General features: G+C 30.4%; 2 protein-coding genes and 1 non-coding gene across 4 annotated transcripts; all 3 read left to right on the forward strand.

The window, feature by feature from the left end:
• Positions 1-7,572: 7,572 nt before the first annotated feature.
• LOC106353675 (phosphatidylinositol/phosphatidylcholine transfer protein SFH5) lies at positions 7,573-11,447 on the forward strand. Of its 2 annotated transcripts, none has more exons than XM_013793460.3 (14): positions 7,573-7,866; positions 7,959-8,268; positions 8,715-8,814; positions 8,886-9,152; positions 9,262-9,339; positions 9,428-9,529; positions 9,636-9,685; positions 9,780-9,879; positions 9,984-10,076; positions 10,154-10,267; positions 10,349-10,463; positions 10,528-10,895; positions 11,009-11,086; positions 11,181-11,447. In XM_013793460.3, the coding sequence occupies exons 1-14, from the start codon at positions 7,836-7,838 to the stop codon at positions 11,199-11,201; spliced, it is 1,827 nt and encodes a 608-aa protein (XP_013648914.2). In that variant the 5' UTR covers positions 7,573-7,835; the 3' UTR covers positions 11,202-11,447. The 2 variants fall into 2 exon arrangements, with proteins under 2 accessions (XP_013648914.2, XP_013648913.2); XM_013793459.3 differs by having other exon boundaries at positions 7,622-7,866; positions 10,343-10,463.
• A 445-nt stretch (positions 11,448-11,892) lies between these two features.
• LOC125576825 lies at positions 11,893-12,043 on the forward strand. The gene has a single exon (XR_007315249.1). It is a non-coding gene; the product is annotated as a U4 spliceosomal RNA (small nuclear RNA).
• A 2,924-nt stretch (positions 12,044-14,967) lies between these two features.
• LOC106353674 (ornithine transcarbamylase, chloroplastic) lies at positions 14,968-16,866 on the forward strand. The gene is made up of 5 exons (XM_013793458.3): positions 14,968-15,229; positions 15,431-15,765; positions 15,905-16,036; positions 16,198-16,473; positions 16,547-16,866. The coding sequence occupies exons 1-5, from the start codon at positions 15,022-15,024 to the stop codon at positions 16,727-16,729; spliced, it is 1,134 nt and encodes a 377-aa protein (XP_013648912.3). The 5' UTR covers positions 14,968-15,021; the 3' UTR covers positions 16,730-16,866.
• The last annotated feature ends 3,575 nt before the right edge of the window (positions 16,867-20,441 follow it).

Here is a 20,441-nt window from a genome sequence, read left to right on the forward strand (position 1 = left end):
GAATACTTATTACTTTATATTTTATTTATTTAAAAATCATTATGATAAGTTATTATTTATGTTGTCAAAAAAAATTAAATCAAACATCAAATTAATTATATTCGACAAAGTTTTGATGAAAATATTTATATTTATTATTGTATTGAAATTTTAAAAATACTCACATATTAGAAATATTTTTATACAAATATTTTTGTCTGATTAATATTTAATTAAAAATTGTTTTATATCTTAATTTTGTTTCACTTTATAATTAAAATATGATTTCTGGATAAAAAACAATATATATAAATTATTCTTTTTAAAGAATGTTTTTATTTTTGACAATTTTATTTTATTAGTTCATAATCAATTACCTAATATAACATATACATTTAATATTATTGATACAAAATTTGGTTTAATTATTGTAATAAGTTATATATAAAAATTCAGTGTGGGTATAAACAATATTAACCGGTCTAACTTTTAACGTGAGAATTCAAAACCAAAAAATCACTTCGCAAATAGTAATATAGATAGAATCCCGACCACCGTCGATTAAAATATGATGAAAAAGACGGCCTCCTTGAATGCCTTCGGTGGGATCCCCGGCTTAACCTCCGGTGGACGTATTTTGGCGCTAATCAGATTTTTTCGAGATATACGGATACCAGGGTCATAAAAAAAGAGTACAGATAGCTAAGTTTACTTGTGTGAAAATGGCCAAGAACCACACATTTTTAATTGTTATGGCTTCTGTTTGATAATTAGTCATATTGATTCCGTTTAAAAAATGTCACCATCCATTGCTAATTCTATATCAAATGCGATTGCGTGATTGCAAGTGATATAATTAACCAATTTTGGACTTTTGGAGAAGGACTTGGTTATCGTGGTATTATTGTTTGATATAAAAACTAATTATTCCAACATGACAATCGATTAAACATATGCTCTATGTAAGTACGAAATGAAAAAAAAATACGCAAATGATTATAATAAAAGGAAGAACGAAAGAAAGACAAATGGTAGGGTTGGTCGGGAGAGGCTAAAGTCTTGAGAGTGCGTGAAGGAGGCTAAGAGCAGCCGACATCGAATCTTTAAAAGTCGCAAGAATCTCGAAGTACCTCATCACATATATACGCTCATATGAATATCTTTTTATTTTAAATAAATAATCTAATTTCTTTTTGAAACTATTTTATAAATAATCTAATTATTACTTACTTCATTTAAATGTTTAAATCTCAAAGTACCTTATCACAATTGGAACTTTGAAATTTTATTAATTTATAGAAATACTAATTTACAAAAGTTTCTTTATATAGATTTTTCATTTTAATATATATTTATTCTAAAAGAAAAAAATATATTTGATTTTAATGTCTAGACATTAATTGTTATTTTTCAAATTTGATATTTATATTAACTTTATTATATTAAATGTCTATATAATATATATTTATTTGGATACAAAACATAAATAGCATTTAATAAATAATATGCGAAATGGCCACTACATAGTCTTACTTGCTTTATGGTTATCAATCCTTATTTTCTTGTATATAGATATATTTGGAGGTCTTTAGAAATCCATAATTGTTATTTTATCCATAACATTTTTCACGAACAATAACACTGGCTTGGTGGATGCATCAACTAAAAACGCAAAACATAGAGCTTCTGACCAGAAATGCTTTTGACTTTTGAGCATGTAAACGAGGTTGTGTCCATTTACTACATTCTTACCATCTCGCTGTCATTGTGTTTGAATACTTTTTTGATCACCTCTTGTGGCTGCAACGTTGGGCTTCGTTCGGCCCAAATATAAATGGAAATATACAAAATAGTTTCACCTATTTAAAATCTTATAAGCTTATGGGCCTCGGAAATTGGAGATTTTTGGTTTGCAGACGAGATGTATCATGTGGTGAAGGAAATGGCGGAGAAGATGGCTACGAAATATGTCTTTATGGTCTCTGTCTATCTTTCTTTATGTAATTCATTTTCTCATGAACGTTTTCTCTTAACTTCTCTACTTGTTAGGGTCACCAAAAGAGTTCACGAGGCTTATTTTGCAAACCTTTCAAAGGTTTGCATTTAGTGTCTTCTATGTAACTGGCCGTCGGTCTTGGAAACTCAGTTATAGTTATCTATTCATGTCTCACTTTTGGGGCGATGTTGCAGGTGGGTAATGCATTAATAGATTGTCTCAGCTTTGACCTTCAACCTTCAGATGCATTTAATATAGCTGTTAGATGCAAGGTAACACATAACTATGCTTATAAATCATCTGAGCTGAAGTAAGATACGTAGTTGCGGTTGAAAATTGTGGTGATTCCTCTGTAGGTACCTATCCAAGTGAGCAAGTACCCTTCATATTAATGTAGCGGAAGCTACGTGCAATGCAATTAACCTATTGACTCTTAGAATACCTAAGAGATTTTGCTTTCTTAAGATTCGAGAGTTTAGCTCTATCCGAAAACAAGGTAAAAGAGATAACTTTCTCTTTTTATATTTTATTAAATGTAAAAACCTGCATACAATAATACTTTCATGACTTTCTTAAATAAAAGACACTGACAAAACCCTAGCTAATCTAACTAATACGTCAAAGGCCAAAACAACATTAAAGCCCATAATAACTATTGTAACACATGTGAAGCCTAAATCTATTGTGATAGAATTGGAGACGTGGTTTAGTTGTTAAGATGCGCTGCATCACATATTGTGATGGAGTGAGTCATTGAGTCAGGGAAGATGTCACAACAAACACCTGCTTCAGATGGTTTATTATTTACTGAACAAGACCGGTAAACAGTTACAACAGAAAATAAGACCGGTAAATTTTCAGACACCCGGCCTAGATCATATCAATCATGCTTTTTGAATTTTTTAGTGTCGAAACCTAAAGCTTTGTTTTGCCTTTGTACAGACCAAAGGGTCAGGCTTGTCTTGATACTAAAGAGTTCAATATTTTGAGCAAATGGTGCAAGCTGTTCAATATTTTGAGCAACATGCCTTTGTTAATGAAAAGCTGCTTCAGATGGTTTATTATTTACTGAACAAGACCGGTACACATTTACAATAGAAAATAAGACCGGTAAATTTTCTAACACCCGGCCTAGATCATATCTATCTTGCTTTTTGAATTTTTGAGTGTCGAAACCTAAAGCTTTGTTTTGCCTTTGTACAGACCAAAGGGTCAGGCTTGTCTTGATACTAAAGAGTTCAATATTTTGAGCAACATGGTGCAAGCTGTTAATGATGAAGCTGGTAAGCTTTTATGTTAATTGTTAATACTAATCAGTTTAGGTGACCTTGATCCGCATTTCCATGTAGGTTGCTCATCATTAAGAACAACGACATTTTTTTTTATGGTTTGCAGCTGAGTGGAAAGACATGCTTAGCAAGTTCCGGGCCAAGCTTAACCTGAAGAAATACACATAAAGGGTACGAAGAACAGAAGAAAGTTCATGTAAATAATTGTGTCATCTTCATTACTTATATTTCTCCTTCGGACAGCTCAGTCAACAAGTGTTTGTCTCTGTACATAAGAAGAAGTTATTGTCAGGATCAAAGTGGAGGAAGAAGCAGAGTGTTGAGATCGGAGAATGCTTCTGCACAGTGCACTTAACCCATTGTCCCAGGGAAAACTGTATAATATATGCGTAACATATAGCGTGATGTACATATTAGTAATCTATGTCGTTAAGCTCACTCTGATTTAATTAATTTAATCTTGTTCGGCGTTGTATTTTACCCAAAGAAACAAAAGTTAATTAGTAGTATTTTATTAAGTGATCATCTTACTTTTTAGTCAAAGTGGCATAATATTCTATACTAGGTGATTTTCCCGTGCTCATGCACGGATATAAATATTTTTAAAATAAATATGTTATAATAATTGAGTGCTACTTACTTTTAATTTTAAATTAATTTATAATTTATATGCATCATTTATATTAATAATATTATGTTACTTTAATTATACATATAATTTTATATATGTTATATCTAATCGATTTTGTTTTTTTCATTCGATTTAGTTATCATTCGGATAAATTGGATTGCATCTATGAATTCAACCGTAATATTTGTATTCCATATATTAAAATTTTGGTTAATTTCTTATTTGCATTTAGGTGGTTGTTGTCTTAGATATGTGAATATATTTTATGAATATTATGTATAACTTAAGATATATTGTGATTAGAATGAAATAAAAAAATAAACTAAAGTTTATGATTCCAAATTACATAAATTAATATAAAGAAATGATAATATTCTGAAATCTCATGCATATATATATAAATTTTTCAAAATAACTAAATTGTAAAGTTGGTTAATATTCTATTTTCATTTTTTAATATGCTTTTAGTTGTCTTATGATTTATATTTATAAAATAAATTACTATTCTTATAAAATTATATATTCTTATTGTAGTTAAATCTATGATTTTAGATATAAGTTGGATTAATCGAATCACTCATGTTGTGAGTATATTGAGTTACATATATTCTTTCAAATTCAAAATGAAGTATAATTATTTTTTATTATAATTAAGTCAAATGTGCATGTATTTCCATAATATTTATCAAATTATATGTTGATGTTTGTAAAATATATATTAGAAAATAAAGCGATGATCAATAGGAAGAAGTTACATGCATAAGTAGCTGATACATTTTTGAAAGCTCATGAGCACATATCAATATATACAATAATTAAAATATTTTATAAATTCTAAATAACTTTATGCCTTTGATTTATTGAATGGAGACTAAACTTTATTTTAAATAAACTTAAAAATGAGAATTCAGATTTGCTTTGGTATTTTGATTATGGTTCTCTTAAGTTACAAACATAAAAACATAAAATTTAAAAGAAAATTTAAAATTAAGAAAAAAATAACTTTAATAATGATAAAATATAATATATCTACCTCATTAAACTATTTTGTAACTATTAGATCAAACGATGTTTATTTTGAAAATTATTTTTAGGTTTTTTTGAATATCTCTTAAAAATAAGAAGTAAAAAATTGTGATTGTATTTAAAAATAATATTATATAAGTAAAATATTATTTATCGATATGTTTTTGCTATAATTGAAAGATATTATAGTCAACTAAATATATAAAAAATAAATAAAACATTTGAATATTACTAATTGTAAACTATTTTTAGACAATTAAACATATATCAGTTTGTGTTACTTAATTATTTTATGTAATCATCTAAGAAAATATATAGATATATAAAAATATTTTTCTTATTTTAATTTTTTTGTATTGTTTAAAATTATGTTTTAAAAGAAATAATATTTCTTTTTCTAATATCAAGATTATATGTGTAAATTGTTTTTAATGAAATTACATTATATAGAAATTTATAATTTTCATCTAAGAAAATATAGATATACAGAAAGTATTTTATTACTTCAAAATTATATTTTATGTTATTTAGAAATAGTTTTTAAATGTAATATTACTATTTTGTGAACTTTCTTTTTTTTATGAAATTATATTATATATACATATATTTTCGTTTTTCAATTCTTTTTTTTTTAACTTTATAAAAAAATTCCTTTTTTCTTATATGTGTAATTTTTTTGGAAATTTTTTAAAAGGAAACTAAATAAAATAAATAAACAATAGTATTTTAAATGTAAATTAATTCATTAAGGGTATCAGTGTAATCAACCATTGTGAGAGTTAACGTGAGAGCGACACATAGGAAACTGACTTCTCAAATAATATTATAGAGATGTATGGATATGGTTAGCAAATGAGAAAAGAAAAACGAGATGCCTTTGCCGACAAAGCTGCAGGTGTGTTTCAAACTAAAATAAGACATACTTTGGTTTAGGCTGTAAATTATAATCTTTTATGTATTTTAATTGTCTATTTCCAACTTTTTTTTATTTGTCGCTTTGTTTACAACCTAATAAAGATTTTTTATTACCAATTAACATTTAAGTGGTTTTTAAATAAAAGAGAAAACAAAACCTTATCCATTCGAATAAAAATTAAAAATATCTCAACAATATATGTTCCACCGGCAGAATGAATGACAACCACAAGTCACAAATGAGCTCTACATATGTAAAATCTTATTTATGATGATGATAACTAGAACAAAATAAATCTAAGGAAATTGCATCCTATATACATCAAAAAAACATAAATACACTAACTAACCAAAATTCCTCCCCTCTCTCTTACTTTCTTTTCCTATCTCTCTCTATTCTCTTTCCCAAAATCTAATTTTTCATTTTTTTTTGGTTATTTGGCAAATAAGTCCATAAATCTACCCTAATTTTTTTTGCAATAGATTCAAAAGAAAACAAATCATATATTTTAAAGATAAACAAATTTGTGTGGGTGACATTCGCAATTCAGAAGTCCACAAATGAACTTATTTTAATAGTAGAAGTCATCTTCATCTATTTTCAAAACAATCATTAAGTAATCAACTAATTTTTTTGAAAATAAACCACATGTTTAATTTATTTCTATTTTAATAGATAATTTATGGTATTACAATAAATTTAAGGAACAATTTTTTGTATAAACTAATAAATGTAGAAACCCTATGTTTTAAACTAATCCAAAAGTAATGTACTAAAAATAAAAAGTTTAGTTCACTTACTAAATTATTTACTATTTTTAATAAATAATTTATCATACTACAAATAAATTTAAGGCGTGAAACTTTCTGTAAATTAATAAAAAGGTTTAAAATTTATATTTTTATTATTAAAATAGATAAAATTAATTGAGAAAAAGACTAGGATAGCACCAAACCAAGTTTTTGTTCCCAAAGTAGCACTCAAGGCTCAAAGTCACAAAAATAGGTTTCATTAAAGAGGTAAATATACACTTATACCCCTTGGGTTAATTAATCCAAACCTTAGGGTTTAGAGTTAAGGGAGTGGGGTTTTGGAATTAGGATTTAAAATTTTATAAAAAATAAATACTAAAATAAAAAACAAAAATTTATAAAACAGTTTCAAAAATTATTTTTAAACTATAAAAAAAAAATTTGAAAAAAAAATTAAAAAAAAAATTCAAAATTTTTTTTTTAAAAAAAATTATAAAAATTTCGAATCTGAAAACATATAATCTGAAACTATAAATTTTTTTTTTAATTTATTTTTTATTTATTTATTTATTTTATTTTTGTTTATTTATTTAATTTAAACCAAGGATATTAGGGACATTTTACCCTTTAATGAATGTCATTTTTGTGACTTTCTCCTTCTAGTGCTCTTTTTGAGACATAAACTTCAAAATGTGCTATTATTGACAATTGCCCAAATTAATTTATACTTTTATTTTTGAGTGAAAAATCAATTTATACTTTAACAATATAAACTAAATAATCGATCAAATATACCAAATATAAAATCATTTAACTCGGGAATCCGTCTAATATAAAAAATAAAACAAAAGAAGAGAACAACGTTTATATAATATCTCACATTTCGTTAAACTTTTGTTTCTAGAAGTATTAGTAGTAGTGCATGCAAATGTTAGCAATGTTATTAATAAAATGTGGTAAGTAATATTATTTTCAATTGGAGAAACAAAACAAAAAAACAAAGCAAGACTGGTTTAACAAGAAAGAAGAGAAGTCACAGACGGGTGGTTGTGTTTCCGGCAACAATTAAAAGTTAAAGTCTGTAACGCAAGATATTGACTTAATTAAACAATAAACACACACATTTAATCATATTAAAAACCGAACACTTTACTTCTTCTCCCTCTTACGTCTCTTTCAATTTCTCTCCGATCGCTTCTCTCTCTCGGCTGCCGCAATCCCAAGTTCTCGGGATTCGTGTCTCCTCATGTCAGGCCCTCTCGATTTCGCTAGACCTTGTAAGAAATATCTCATCGTTACTTATCCTCCACCGATGATCGCGGTTCTGAATTGTGAATTGTAATTTTGAGTTTGTGAGTTGATTGTTCAGGTTTCGAAGGGTGTTCGAGCAATGATGAGAGAAGAGAACGGAGATCAGAGTTCGAAGTTTCAGAGGACGAGAAGAGAACGAGAATCGGCACCTTTAAGAAGAAAGCAGCCAAAGCTTCAAGCAAACTGAGACACTCGCTCAAGAAGAAAGGAAGCAGCGGTAGGAGGAGAAGCACTGATCGGAACTTCTCTCTTACCATTGAAGACATTCACGACGTTGAGGAACTGCGAGCTGTTGATGAGTTAAGGAGTTTACTCCTCTCTGAGAATCTGCTTCCTCCACAGCTTGATGATTATCACATCATGTTGAGGTCATCTCTCTCTCTCTAGTTTTTCATACGCATGACGGTTCGGGTACCCGTTCCGATCATGTTCCAGGTTTAGCCTCAGGTTTTATATATGTTTTGGTCGGGTTCTGATAACAATACTTCATGTTTGGTAAAAAAATATTTCTATCTAAAACTCATTTGTTATTTGAATTCATTAATTTTGGGTTCGAACATTTTAGATATCATATCAAAATAAACATACATTTTTAGATACTTATTTTGGCTGATAATTCGGATTTTTAGGTTAGGATTCTCGGACTTTTTGGGTTTAGTTAACAACACTTCGAGTTCAGATATATTTTTATATCCTAGGAAATTCATTCAAATATTTTTTTTAAGCTCGGATTGGATACAAGTTTTTTTTGCCCATGCCTACTAGTATGTACTATTATATAACACTCCTAGAGGATGATGAGATCATGTTGCAGGTTCCTGAAAGCGAGGAAGTTTGATGTTGGGAAAACCAAACTGATGTGGAGTAACATGATTCAGTGGAGACAAGAGTTTGGTACAGACACTATTGTCGAGGTAATGATTTTAACATAAGTGTTATTTGTGTGTTTGTCTGATGAGAGTTATTTATTCTATTTGTGTTGTAGGATTTTGAGTTTCAAGAGGTGGATGAGGTGCTCAGATACTACCCTCAAGGCTATCATGGTGTTGACAAAGAAGGAAGACCTGTTTACATTGAGAGGTTAGGAAAAGTCGATCCGGCAAAACTCATGCAAGTCACCACATTGGAGAGATACATAAGGTATCATGTTAGAGAGTTTGAGAAGACTGTTAGTATCAAGTTTCCTGCTTGCTGCATTGCTGCTAAGAGACACATTGACTCTAGCACCACCATTCTTGACGTTCAAGGCGTGGTACTTAACAAAAAAAAACTACTAGATTCTTGATAAATCTTTTTTTTTACCTTGTTTAGTGTTAGTAATGTCCTGCTTACTTTTCAATTTTTAAAATTATGTTTTGCAGGGTTTAAAGAACTTCTCGAAGCCTGCGAGGGATCTCATAATCCAGCTGCAAAAGATTGATAATGATAACTACCCTGAGGTTTGAGCTGGCTGCTATAACTTTCCTTAACAAAGTGTGCGTGTGTGTGGTTGGCTGTGATTAATAATATAAACCATGTGATATGCAGACACTACAGCGCATGTTCATCATCAATGCTGGTCCTGGTTTTAAGCTTCTTTGGGGGTCGGTGAAATCATTTCTTGATCCAAAAACAGTAACAAAGATCCATGTAAAGTTACCTTTCTTTCTACATATTTATCCACTTATCCACACGTTATATGAAACATTATGTTAGTCTCATGCCAGCAACTGCTGTCCATGTGTTCTTCTGATAGGTTGTTGGTAACAAGTACCAGAACAAACTACTTGAGATAATTGATGCAAGGTAAATAATTCTCAGTCATCAGCTTTCTTCTTGTTTGGTTCTCAAGACTCCAAAACATGGTTTATCTCCCTAATAATATTTGGAACTTGTTCAGTCAGCTGCCAGATTTTCTTGGTGGCAGTTGTACATGTGCTGATGAAGGTGGCTGTATGAGATCTGATAAAGGTCCCTGGAAAGACCCAGAGATATTAACTGTAAATCAACCTTCCACAACTTATTGTTTACTCTGTGTGTTTGGTTACTCAAATTAACACAAAAATAGAGTAAGCTATGTATCTAACTGATCTCCCACTTGTAGATGGTTCAAAGTGGTGGAACCCTCTGCAGTCATGCATCTATTCTAAACAGTGCTTCCCGTATGAACTCATGTGATAAGCCATCTTTTTCCGGGGTAATAGTCTTTACTTGGATGCTAAACATGTATTTGATAATTTCTTAACGTAACAATATTTGTCCACTTTGGCTCAGATTAAAGTCAGTGACACCTCAACAGCGGAATCAAGCTCTGAACTAGAAGAGATGGCTTCTCCAAAAGCAAACAAGGACAGTCATGTTCCCAAGTTGACTCCTGTTTGTGAAGATGTAAGAGTTTTCTTGCATGGAAGTGAAACCATAGTTTGCGTTTTAATAGCACTTTACTTGTTTTCTTGATCTAAGTTGCAGATTAGGACCAATGGTAGATCATATCCTACTGATTCATCAGAGTATGACTCACCAATGGTGGACAAAGTTGTGGATGTTGCTTGGATGGCTAATGAGAAGCCAAAGACTCCACAAGGTAAAAAGAGTTGAAACTAGATCAATGCAAAGTTTCACTGTTACTGAATGTGTTGTTGGTGCAGGCCCCAAGGAGTCACCCGGTTTGGGAAAGTTAGGACCGGTTAGTCATATCTTCAGGTGGTTAACCACGTTGTTCACGTTTCTCATATCTATGGTGGCTCTGCCACAGAGTAAAGATGAACATTCTCAGTCTGAATCTTCAGTTGATGAACCAAACGCTAGAGAGTCTCGTCCTCCTTCACCGGTTTATTCAACTGTCAGAGAGAGAAACCTCGTTTCTTCTGTTGTGAACAGACTAGGAGATCTTGAGAAACAAGTGGAGACACTGCACTCAAAGCGACATGAGATGCCTAGGGAGAAAGAAGAGTTGCTTAACACAGCTGTGTATCGCGTGGATGCCCTTGAAGCAGAGCTCATTGCTACCAAAAAGGTAAGAACTAAAATCTCTCAGTTCCATGTTAAGTTATTTCCATTGACTGATTAATATAAAAAGGAAATGTTTTTGTTGTGTAGTAACTTGATACTCTGTCTTCAATGGTTCAGGCTTTACATGAGGCTTTAATGAGACAGGATGATCTTTTGGCTTACATAGACCGTGAAGAAGATGAGAAATACCATCAGGTAACTAATCACTTCTCAATTTTTTCACTCAATAAACTTGAATTTTGTATTGAATTTATACTAAATGTGTTTTCATTTGTTGAAAAATAAGCAGAGAAAGAAGTTGTGTTGGTGAAGAGACGGAGAGAGAGCCTGGATTACTATTTTATGAGAGAAGGTGGTGAAGAGAGCTGTGGCTATGCTTTGTGAGTATGTTGGTAAGTTTGTATACACCATATGATATGGTAGAACAATGTTTTATATACAAAATTGAGGTCTCATAGGCAAAAGAATTTGATACTTTTGGGGGAAGTTCCGGAAGACCATGTCCAGTACATATTCATCGTATATCTTTATTCATATCAGAGACCATTTTCTCTCAGCTCATGAGTAATTCTAACTTATATAAATTAAAATATGTATGGAAAATATGACTACAAATTACAAAAAAGAAAGAATTATTTTTTTTAAATGCATACGAATATGAAACTTGACCAATTATTAAGCTCACACAGCTTGTGTTGTTGTGGTTGCTAAGCATAAGAGAGAATCAATAGAACAAAATATGTAAAATAACACTGTAGATGAGATGACCAAGTAACACAGAAGATTAACAGAGCAGAAAAAACGATTTCACTTGCGAACAAAAATACGAAAAAATATGTTTGGACATGAAATTTATAGGTCCAATTTCTGAGGCCCAAGACGCATAAAGCCTGCTTGCGTGTTTTAGGTGCTGCCTGTAATTTCTCCCACATCGGTTATGAATTTTCTAAAGCTCCAAAACTTACGCTATAAATAAAATCTCGCGTGCTCCTTTCAAAAGCATCTTTGCGCTTGGGGCAATGACGCAGCTAATGAGGTACTAACCGAGGCGCGTCTATTGCTGGTTGAAAACTATTTCCAAACCCCCTCCTGGGTCTGAGCTTGTCTTGGGCCTTCGAGAATTTCTGGAAGGGCTCCCTTCGGGGTAAAGCCCTACAATATCCCAAGTTAAATTTTAATTTTCTTTGCTAAAGAAAAATAAATCAAATCTCATTATATCATGCTGGATTAATCACATTCATCTTAACGTTGAGTTCTAAATCCTCTTCTACATTAAAAGAGAAGTTACTTTAGTGATTTCTGCTGATATGGCATTAATATAGAGCTTCTCAGCAAAATTGTTATAATTCTATTGGTCAATTTTTCTGAATTTTATTTTTCATTTATTTTAATCAATAGTTTATGTAGACAAGCCCAAAACTATTGTCGATTTCGTTAAGCCCATATATAGCTAGGAATAATAATTATCGATTTAATTTAGCCTTGGGTACCCGTTTGGGTTCGGATCGGGTATTTTAGATTTTCGGGTATTTCGGTATAGAGGTGTAAAACCCGTTCGGGTATTTCTGTACTTTGGATCAGGTTCGAGTATTTTTAGTTCGGATTCGGTTATTTCAGATCGGGTTCGGATATTTAGATTTTGAAAAAAAAATTTAAAATTATCATTTCTCAAGTTTCTTATATTTAATAATATAACTTTTAGTTAACTAATTTTTTATTTTTAATAGATTGAATGGTTAATAGATTTGGACATAACATTTTAAAACTAAAAAGACATTAATTTAGTTATTTTTTTTAATTTTGGATGTAATTTTTTGTTAATTTTTGAAATAAAAAACTTGACATGCATTTTAAGTGAGTAGCAAATCATTTTTTTTCCGTAATTGTATGTATATCATATGAACTTAAAGTATGTGTAGTATCAATATAAATATTTTATATAAAATGAGAGATGTAAACTAGAAATATAAGGTTAATTATACATATGTTCGGTTATCTTCGGATATCCATTCGGGTTCGGGTATTATCCGTTCGGGTTTGGGTATCCAATCTCTCCTTATTCAATACCCGTTCGGGTATTTTGCTACTTCGATTCAGATTTCAGTTCGGATTTTTCGGATCAGGTTCGGATGCCACTTTCGATATCGGATAAAGTGCACACCCCTACTAATTAGGTTGTTTGTTTTTAATAACTTACATTTCTAATATGAATTACTTGCGCAAGTTGAAATCATTAAATATGCAAATAACTTATTGACAAATTGTTTTTAGTAACTTACCTTTCTAATATGGATTACTTGCGCAAGTTGAAATCATTAAATATGCAAATCACTTATTCACAATATGGATTACTTGCGCAAGTTGAAATCATTAAATTTTATCGATTTAGTTTACCATTGGGCAAGATTTAGAATTAAGATAAATATTAAAAACTTTTCTTATTATTCAAACGGTAAACTTGCGCATGTTGATATCATATTTATTATATTGCTTACAAAATATTTTCATGTTTCTAATTAGGTTGTTTGTTTTTAATATGGATTACTTGCGCAAGTTAAAATCATATCATATGCAAATCATTTTTTGACAATACACATTTAATATCTTTCTTTAAACGATTTCATTATTTATTGTGCGTCATTAATATGAGAAATAAATCGACTGTATATGTATAGGAGACACCCAAAGTCTTAAAATACAAACATTATCTTTTCATTCTTTAAAGTATTATTCATAAATCTCTCTTCTCATACTATTAAGGTATTACGACGATCCTGCTTGTGTGCTAAGAAAAATGTGTTTAGACGTAAAAGCTCCTCATTTTTAGAACCCTGAACTCAACTCTTTATGTCTTATCTCCAAAAAGCATGTTTGGTCTATTTTTTCCATGTGTTGAATACTGGTAACGACAATATGGTCTTCCTTTTTTTTTTATATGTAGACCAGGTCGTGAGAGTGATAGTGATTCAGAAAACCTTGAACATGGTGAGAAACCTTGAAGAGGTTTTAATACTTTCTCTTTTTTTGTTGAATATAGTCCGGGAAAGTATTTGAATTGTATTGTTTAGTAATACTATCTTATATCATTTTTTTTGTTGAATATACTATTTTATAAGTAAGCTAGCATTATGCATTTTTTATTTAATTCATGAGGTCATTTTCTCACAGCAAAGAATCTTTTGGAATGGCGCAGGGAGGAAATTTTTCAGGGATATACAGGAAAGTTCAACTGAAGCCGCTGAAGTGGGATGGTGAAGTCGAAGAAGAAAGACCCGTAGAGGCCCTTATGATTCTTAAATACGACGGTGTTCTAGCTCACACTGGTAGAAAACAAGTGTTTACATACTCTACCATTTAATTTGTCATTGCTATATATATATATATATGTTTTCCAAATATGGAAGAATTGTTTAACTTATTGATGTTTGCTTCATCTGCATGCAGGCAGAAGAACTTGGTAGATATAATTTTTTGTAGGTTTCTAATTGAATTTGCTTTCTTTATCGAGAAATGTACTTCATAATTTATATTATTTATAGATAATATTTCGATTTTTATTATATTTTCTTTTAATATGTCTACATAAATGTTTGTTTATTATTTATAGAAAAATAATATTATTCACCTAAAATAAAGAATTACGACAGATATACAATACAATTCTAATTAATGATAATATATAATCTGTTACTTCTAAAACTATACACTATTTATTCCATTTTTTGAATGAAAGTATCTTCGTAAACACACAAAATATTTTGTAACGTTGCAATTATACATACACACAATATCTGTCTCTTCATACTGACGTTACTGTGTTCCCTCTCGTGAGGTGCGGACCGAGAGGGAACACAGAATGCGGGCCGGTCATGTTTTTGTGCCCGCACAGGGTGCGTGCCGGTCACCTAGTAAAATATTAAATTGCTGAACATATATAATATACAATTTGTTTATTGATTCCCTAAAAAGAGTGCAAGAACAATTTGTCATAGGAGTAGAAACAAATATGGGCCGAAAGCCCAAGATCTGATAATGGGCCTTAAGGCCTAGAAACAAGCGTGTCTCCTCTGCAGCAATAAGGTAAAGCAGAGTGTCACTGAAGAAGAGTCATCAACAACGCAATTACGACAATGGTGGCGGCGGCTATGGCTTCTCACGTCTCTTCCACCCGATCACCGGCTCTTTCCCTCTCCTCTTCATCGTCCTTCTTCCCCGGCACCACTCTCAGGCGATTCTCCGCCGTCTCACTCGCTCCTCCGGCGAGCTTCTCACCCCTCAGCCTCCGCGTCTCCTGCCAAGCCTCCTCCGTCACGTCCCCTTCTACTTCCGATGTGAAAGGTTGGATCTTTCGTTACCAGATTCCGATTCTAGCATTACCCAAATGAGAAAGTTCGTTAATTGATCGAGATTAATCTTTCAAACCATGCTTTTTTTTATTACAGAAACATAATCTGTTAAAAAAAAATGCAAATGTTCTTGTCCGAAGTCGGAACCTGTCTGAAAAAGAATCATTAACTGAAACCTCTTTGTGTTCTGCAGGGAAATCTGACCTGAAAGACTTTCTGGCCATAGATGATTTCGACACAGAGACCATCAAGAAGATTCTAGACAAGGCTTCAGAGGTCAAAGCCCTGTTGAAGTCAGGGGAGAGGAACTATCTGCCTTTTAAAGGGAAGTCTATGTCTATGATCTTTGCAAAGCCCTCCATGAGAACTCGTGTTTCCTTTGAGACTGGCTTTTTCTTGCTTGGTGGACATGCACTGTATCTTGGACCCAATGATATCCAGATGGGCAAGCGAGAGGAGACTCGCGACGTTGCTCGTGTTCTGTCACGCTATAATGACATCATTATGGCCCGTGTTTTTGCTCATCAGGTATGCCGGTGAGTTTTTGGTTGGTTTAGAAAAGAGATACTAGGTGGAACACTAGAAGTGCTTTCTCATGTGTCTGTTTTAGTGTCTTGTGTGTGGTATTGGTGTTTTAAAAGCTGAATGAATCAAATCTTGATTGCAGGACATTCTTGATTTGGCTAACTACTCGAGTGTACCGGTTGTTAACGGTCTGACAGATCATAACCACCCTTGCCAAATCATGGCCGATGCACTCACAATGATTGAGCACATTGGTCAAGTCGAAGGGACAAAGGTTAGTTAACCCTTTCAGAATTAAATCTATGCATATAATATTTGACTTCAAAACATTATTTATTTCAAAATCATAAATCATAGCTAGACTTGTAGATATTGTATGTGAAATCATACAGAAAAAGTCATCTTTAGGTACACACTGATTCAATAAAATTTCAGGTTGTGTATGTGGGAGATGGGAACAATATGGTGCATTCATGGTTAGAATTGGCATCAGTTATTCCTTTCCATTTTGTCTGCGCTTGCCCAAAAGGGTTTGAACCAGACAAAGAGATGGTTTTAAAGGCACAACAAGCTGGATTAAGTAAGATAGAGATTACCAATGATCCTAAAGAAGCTGTCATAGGAGCTGATGTTGTCTACTCTGACGTATGGGCCAGTATGGGGCAAAAGGATGAAGCTGAATACCGCCGTAAAGCATTCCAAGGCTTCCAGGTATAACATATTTCTTCTGTATACGAATGGCTCTGATTTAGATATCTTACTTATATTATGTTAAAACTTGCAGGTAGATGAAGCTCTGATGAAATTGGCGGGTCCAAAGGCCTACTTCATGCATTGTTTGCCTGCAGAAAGAGGAGTGGAAGTGACCAATGGAGTCGTGGAAGCTCCTTATTCCATTGTCTTCCCACAGGCAGAGAATCGCATGCATGCCCAAAATGCAATCATGCTTCATTTGCTCGGCTTTTAAACCACTTTCGTTGTCTTAGCTCTCTCACTCGTTTACTGGTGTGCCATTGGCTTTATGTACTTTTAGTTTGAGAAACCTTGATGAATAAATATTGTGGATGGTTTTGCTGGGAATAAGAATGAGCTTCTTTTAATATATATATGAACTCGTGGTTACAAATATTTATAGGTTATTACATCTCTAGAACTATCTCTATCCCATATCTTAGCTTGATACTGTACTTGTAACTTATGTTTGCAAATGTACTTCTGTTGTGCGGATGCTCCACGTTGTTGAAGCTTGTCAGGATGAACGTAGAGAGTTGCCTTTCGGTAAGCTTTTCTAACAGAAGCACTCAACACAAGATCAGTGAAAGGAATTGGTTTCCATCCACTTTCTGCTCCCAGAATCTGCAAAGCATCATGATACAACAAAAAGTCACGAATGAAGTTTTATTTACTTTTAAGAATTACAAAAAGAAAATAAATAAATGGCCGGAGAAACTTTATTTTCTAAAATTTTATTTAGCAAACCGCAGAAAAGATGATGTAAGAATATATTTTTTCATCATTTAGTTTTACAACTATATCAAATAAAGTTACATCCAAAAATTCTACAACAAAATATATATGCATTTTAAGAACTCCAATGGATAAAATCTCCATTAGAAATACTTTAATATTTTTAATCTCATTTGGATATTCGGAGAGATTTTTTTCTTGAAATGTAATTATTTTTAGAAATTATTTTAGATCATTCCATAAATCTGAGATACTTTGGTTAATATATATAATAAACCTTTGAAAGCCGACACGAATATTGTGTTCTATTTTAGCAAATGGGAATAGTGATATTTATACAAAAAGCTTGGTCATTGATCAACGACGTAAAAAATAAAAAAACAATGCGAACGTGAGAATTGAACCCAGGTTAGTATGATATATATATAGGACAGTTACCACTAAGCCATTGAAACTTTCTTGGATACATATACAAGAACCAGTAAGTATATAATCACAAACTCTTATGTATATTTACAATAATATGAATTCAACTTTCAAAACTCCGATACTTTGTTTTGTAAAAAAAAAATAAGTAAGTGATTAAGCTAATATATTCTTAGAAAGTGTGAGAACGTTGACAAATATGAAAAAACATAGATTTTTGTTTTCGTGCAAAGTTAAGAATTTTGTAAAAGTAAGTTTAACATATAAATTTTCGTGACAAATATGAAAAAACATAGATTTTTGTAAAATTTTGACAAAACAACTCATAACATACTTCTCTAATATTTTAATAAAATATTATTTAAGGGTGCAATAATTAAATATATTAATTCAATAAATTTTGTAATTTATAGACAAAACAATAACACAACAAATTTTGAAACATTTGTTTAACCTATCGCTTTTTTTTCATGAGAAGGGGGATATAAGCCATGGAGAGGGTGTCCACATAGGATAGAAAAATCAACCAATCAGAGAACCCGAAATTGCCATGTCATCTCATTTATTTTTCGTAAAAAATAAAAAAACAATGCGAAGGTGAGAATCGAACCCGGATTAGTATGATATATATATATAGGACAGTTACCACTAAGCCATTGAAACTTTCTTGGACACATATACAAGAACCACTAAGTATATAATCACAAACTCTTATGTACATTTACAATAATATGAATTCAACTTTCAAGACTCCGATACTTTGTTTTGTAAAAAAAAAATAAGTAAGTGACTAAGCTAATATATTCTTAGAAAGTGTGAGAACGTTGACAAATATGAAAAATCATAGATTTTTGTTTTCGTGACAAAGTTAAGAATTTTGTAAAAGTAAGTTTAACATATAAATTTCGTGACAAATATGAAAAAACATAGATTTTTGTAAAATTTTGACAAAACAACTCATAACATACTTCTCTAATGTCTTAATAAAATATTATTTAAGGGTGCAATAATTAAATATATTAATTCAATAAATTTTGTAATTTATAGACAAAACAATAACACAACAAATTTTGAAACATTTGTTTAACCTATCAATTATTTTTTCATGAGAATCCAACTAAACAAGATAAAAATAATAATTAGATTTACAAATATTTAATTACCATTTTATTCAATTTTGATTAATTTCAAATTATCATAATGTATCTTTTTGAAGTTACAAATATGAAAAAGCATAGATTTTTGTACAATTTGACAAAACAACTCAAAACATATTTTTCTAATGTCTTAATAAAATATTATTTAAGGATGCAATAATTAAATATATTAATTCAATAAATTTTATAATTTATAGACAAAACAATACCACAACAAATTTTGAAACATTTGTTTAACCAATCGATTTTTTTCATGAGAATCCAACTAAACAATTAGATTTAGAAATATTTAATTACCATTTTATTCAATTTTGATTCATTTTAAATTGTAATAATGTATATTTTTGAAGTTACAAAAAAATAATGTTCTTTCTTTATTACACTAGCATTATATATAGATTCTATATACACAAAATAAATATAATATAGCAACATAAACTTGCTTTCCCCGATTCATATGAAAACTTTTTAAGTTATCCACCAAAGCAAATTAATTAAATCAATGAAATTGTTAAAATACAGCAAATTAATATATAATTTTATTTTAAATTAAATTATTTAAAAAGTGTATTTTCGTTAAAACAAAATAATAAATAAGTAAAACTGGTTTGATGGTAATTTTTATGATATATATATATATATATATATATCAATTCTGTGAAAGAAAGAGAAGCTTAATATGGAAAAAATCTTAAATACAAAAACCTCTAAAAATTAACAAAAAAACTAATAAATTAAACTATGATATCACTTAAAAGCTTCTTAGACCATATTAATAAAATATTTAAGCGATAATTAGACAAATTTGATTTTTTTTCCAGCAACAAGTTTATTATTAATTAGCATCAGTTATTTCAAGATGTTTAAGAAATGGTAGACAAAAAAATAGGATGGACATTAATGATATATGAACTATGAATAGTATTTTGTGAAGCAGACTTAGAAAACATATCTGCACATCCATTTTCAGTCCTTTTTGATGCCTAAATTCAATTTCTTCAGAGTAGTTATTCCACAAATAGATCGTATGAGATATTGTTTTGATATGTAGATTTGTTTTTTCAATGTTAAGAAGATTGATAACTGTAAAAATGTCTCCTTCGTATATGATATGTCTATAACCGAGTCTCCAACATGAGACAAGTTTGTTTAAAACGTAAATAATTTTATTTTTCTTATATTATATAATCAATATATATTATTTACTGATAATAAAAATATAGTTATTCATCTATCACAAATATCTATGCAAATATGTGAATCAAGTACAACAATCAAACAACATATTGATTTCCACAAAGAAAATTTAAAAAATATATTTATGTTATGTAGTCATATTTTATATTTTTTAAATAATATAATACAATATTATACATTTTTTTTTAGAATTGAGAAATACATATATCACTTAGACAAATTAAACAAATTTGATTTTTATTTTGTGAGCAAAAAGTTTATTATTAATTAGCATTACTTATTTCAAGATGTTTAAGAAATGATGGACAAAAAAAATAGGATGGACATAAATGATATATGAACTATAAATAGTTTTTTGTAAAGCTGATCTACTTAGATAACCCATATGCATATCCATTTCCAGTCCTTTTTGATGCATAAATTCAATTTCTT

Source organism: Brassica napus, chromosome A7 (assembly GCF_020379485.1).
Source record: "Brassica napus cultivar Da-Ae chromosome A7, Da-Ae, whole genome shotgun sequence".
NCBI lineage: Eukaryota > Viridiplantae > Streptophyta > Magnoliopsida > Brassicales > Brassicaceae > Brassica > Brassica napus.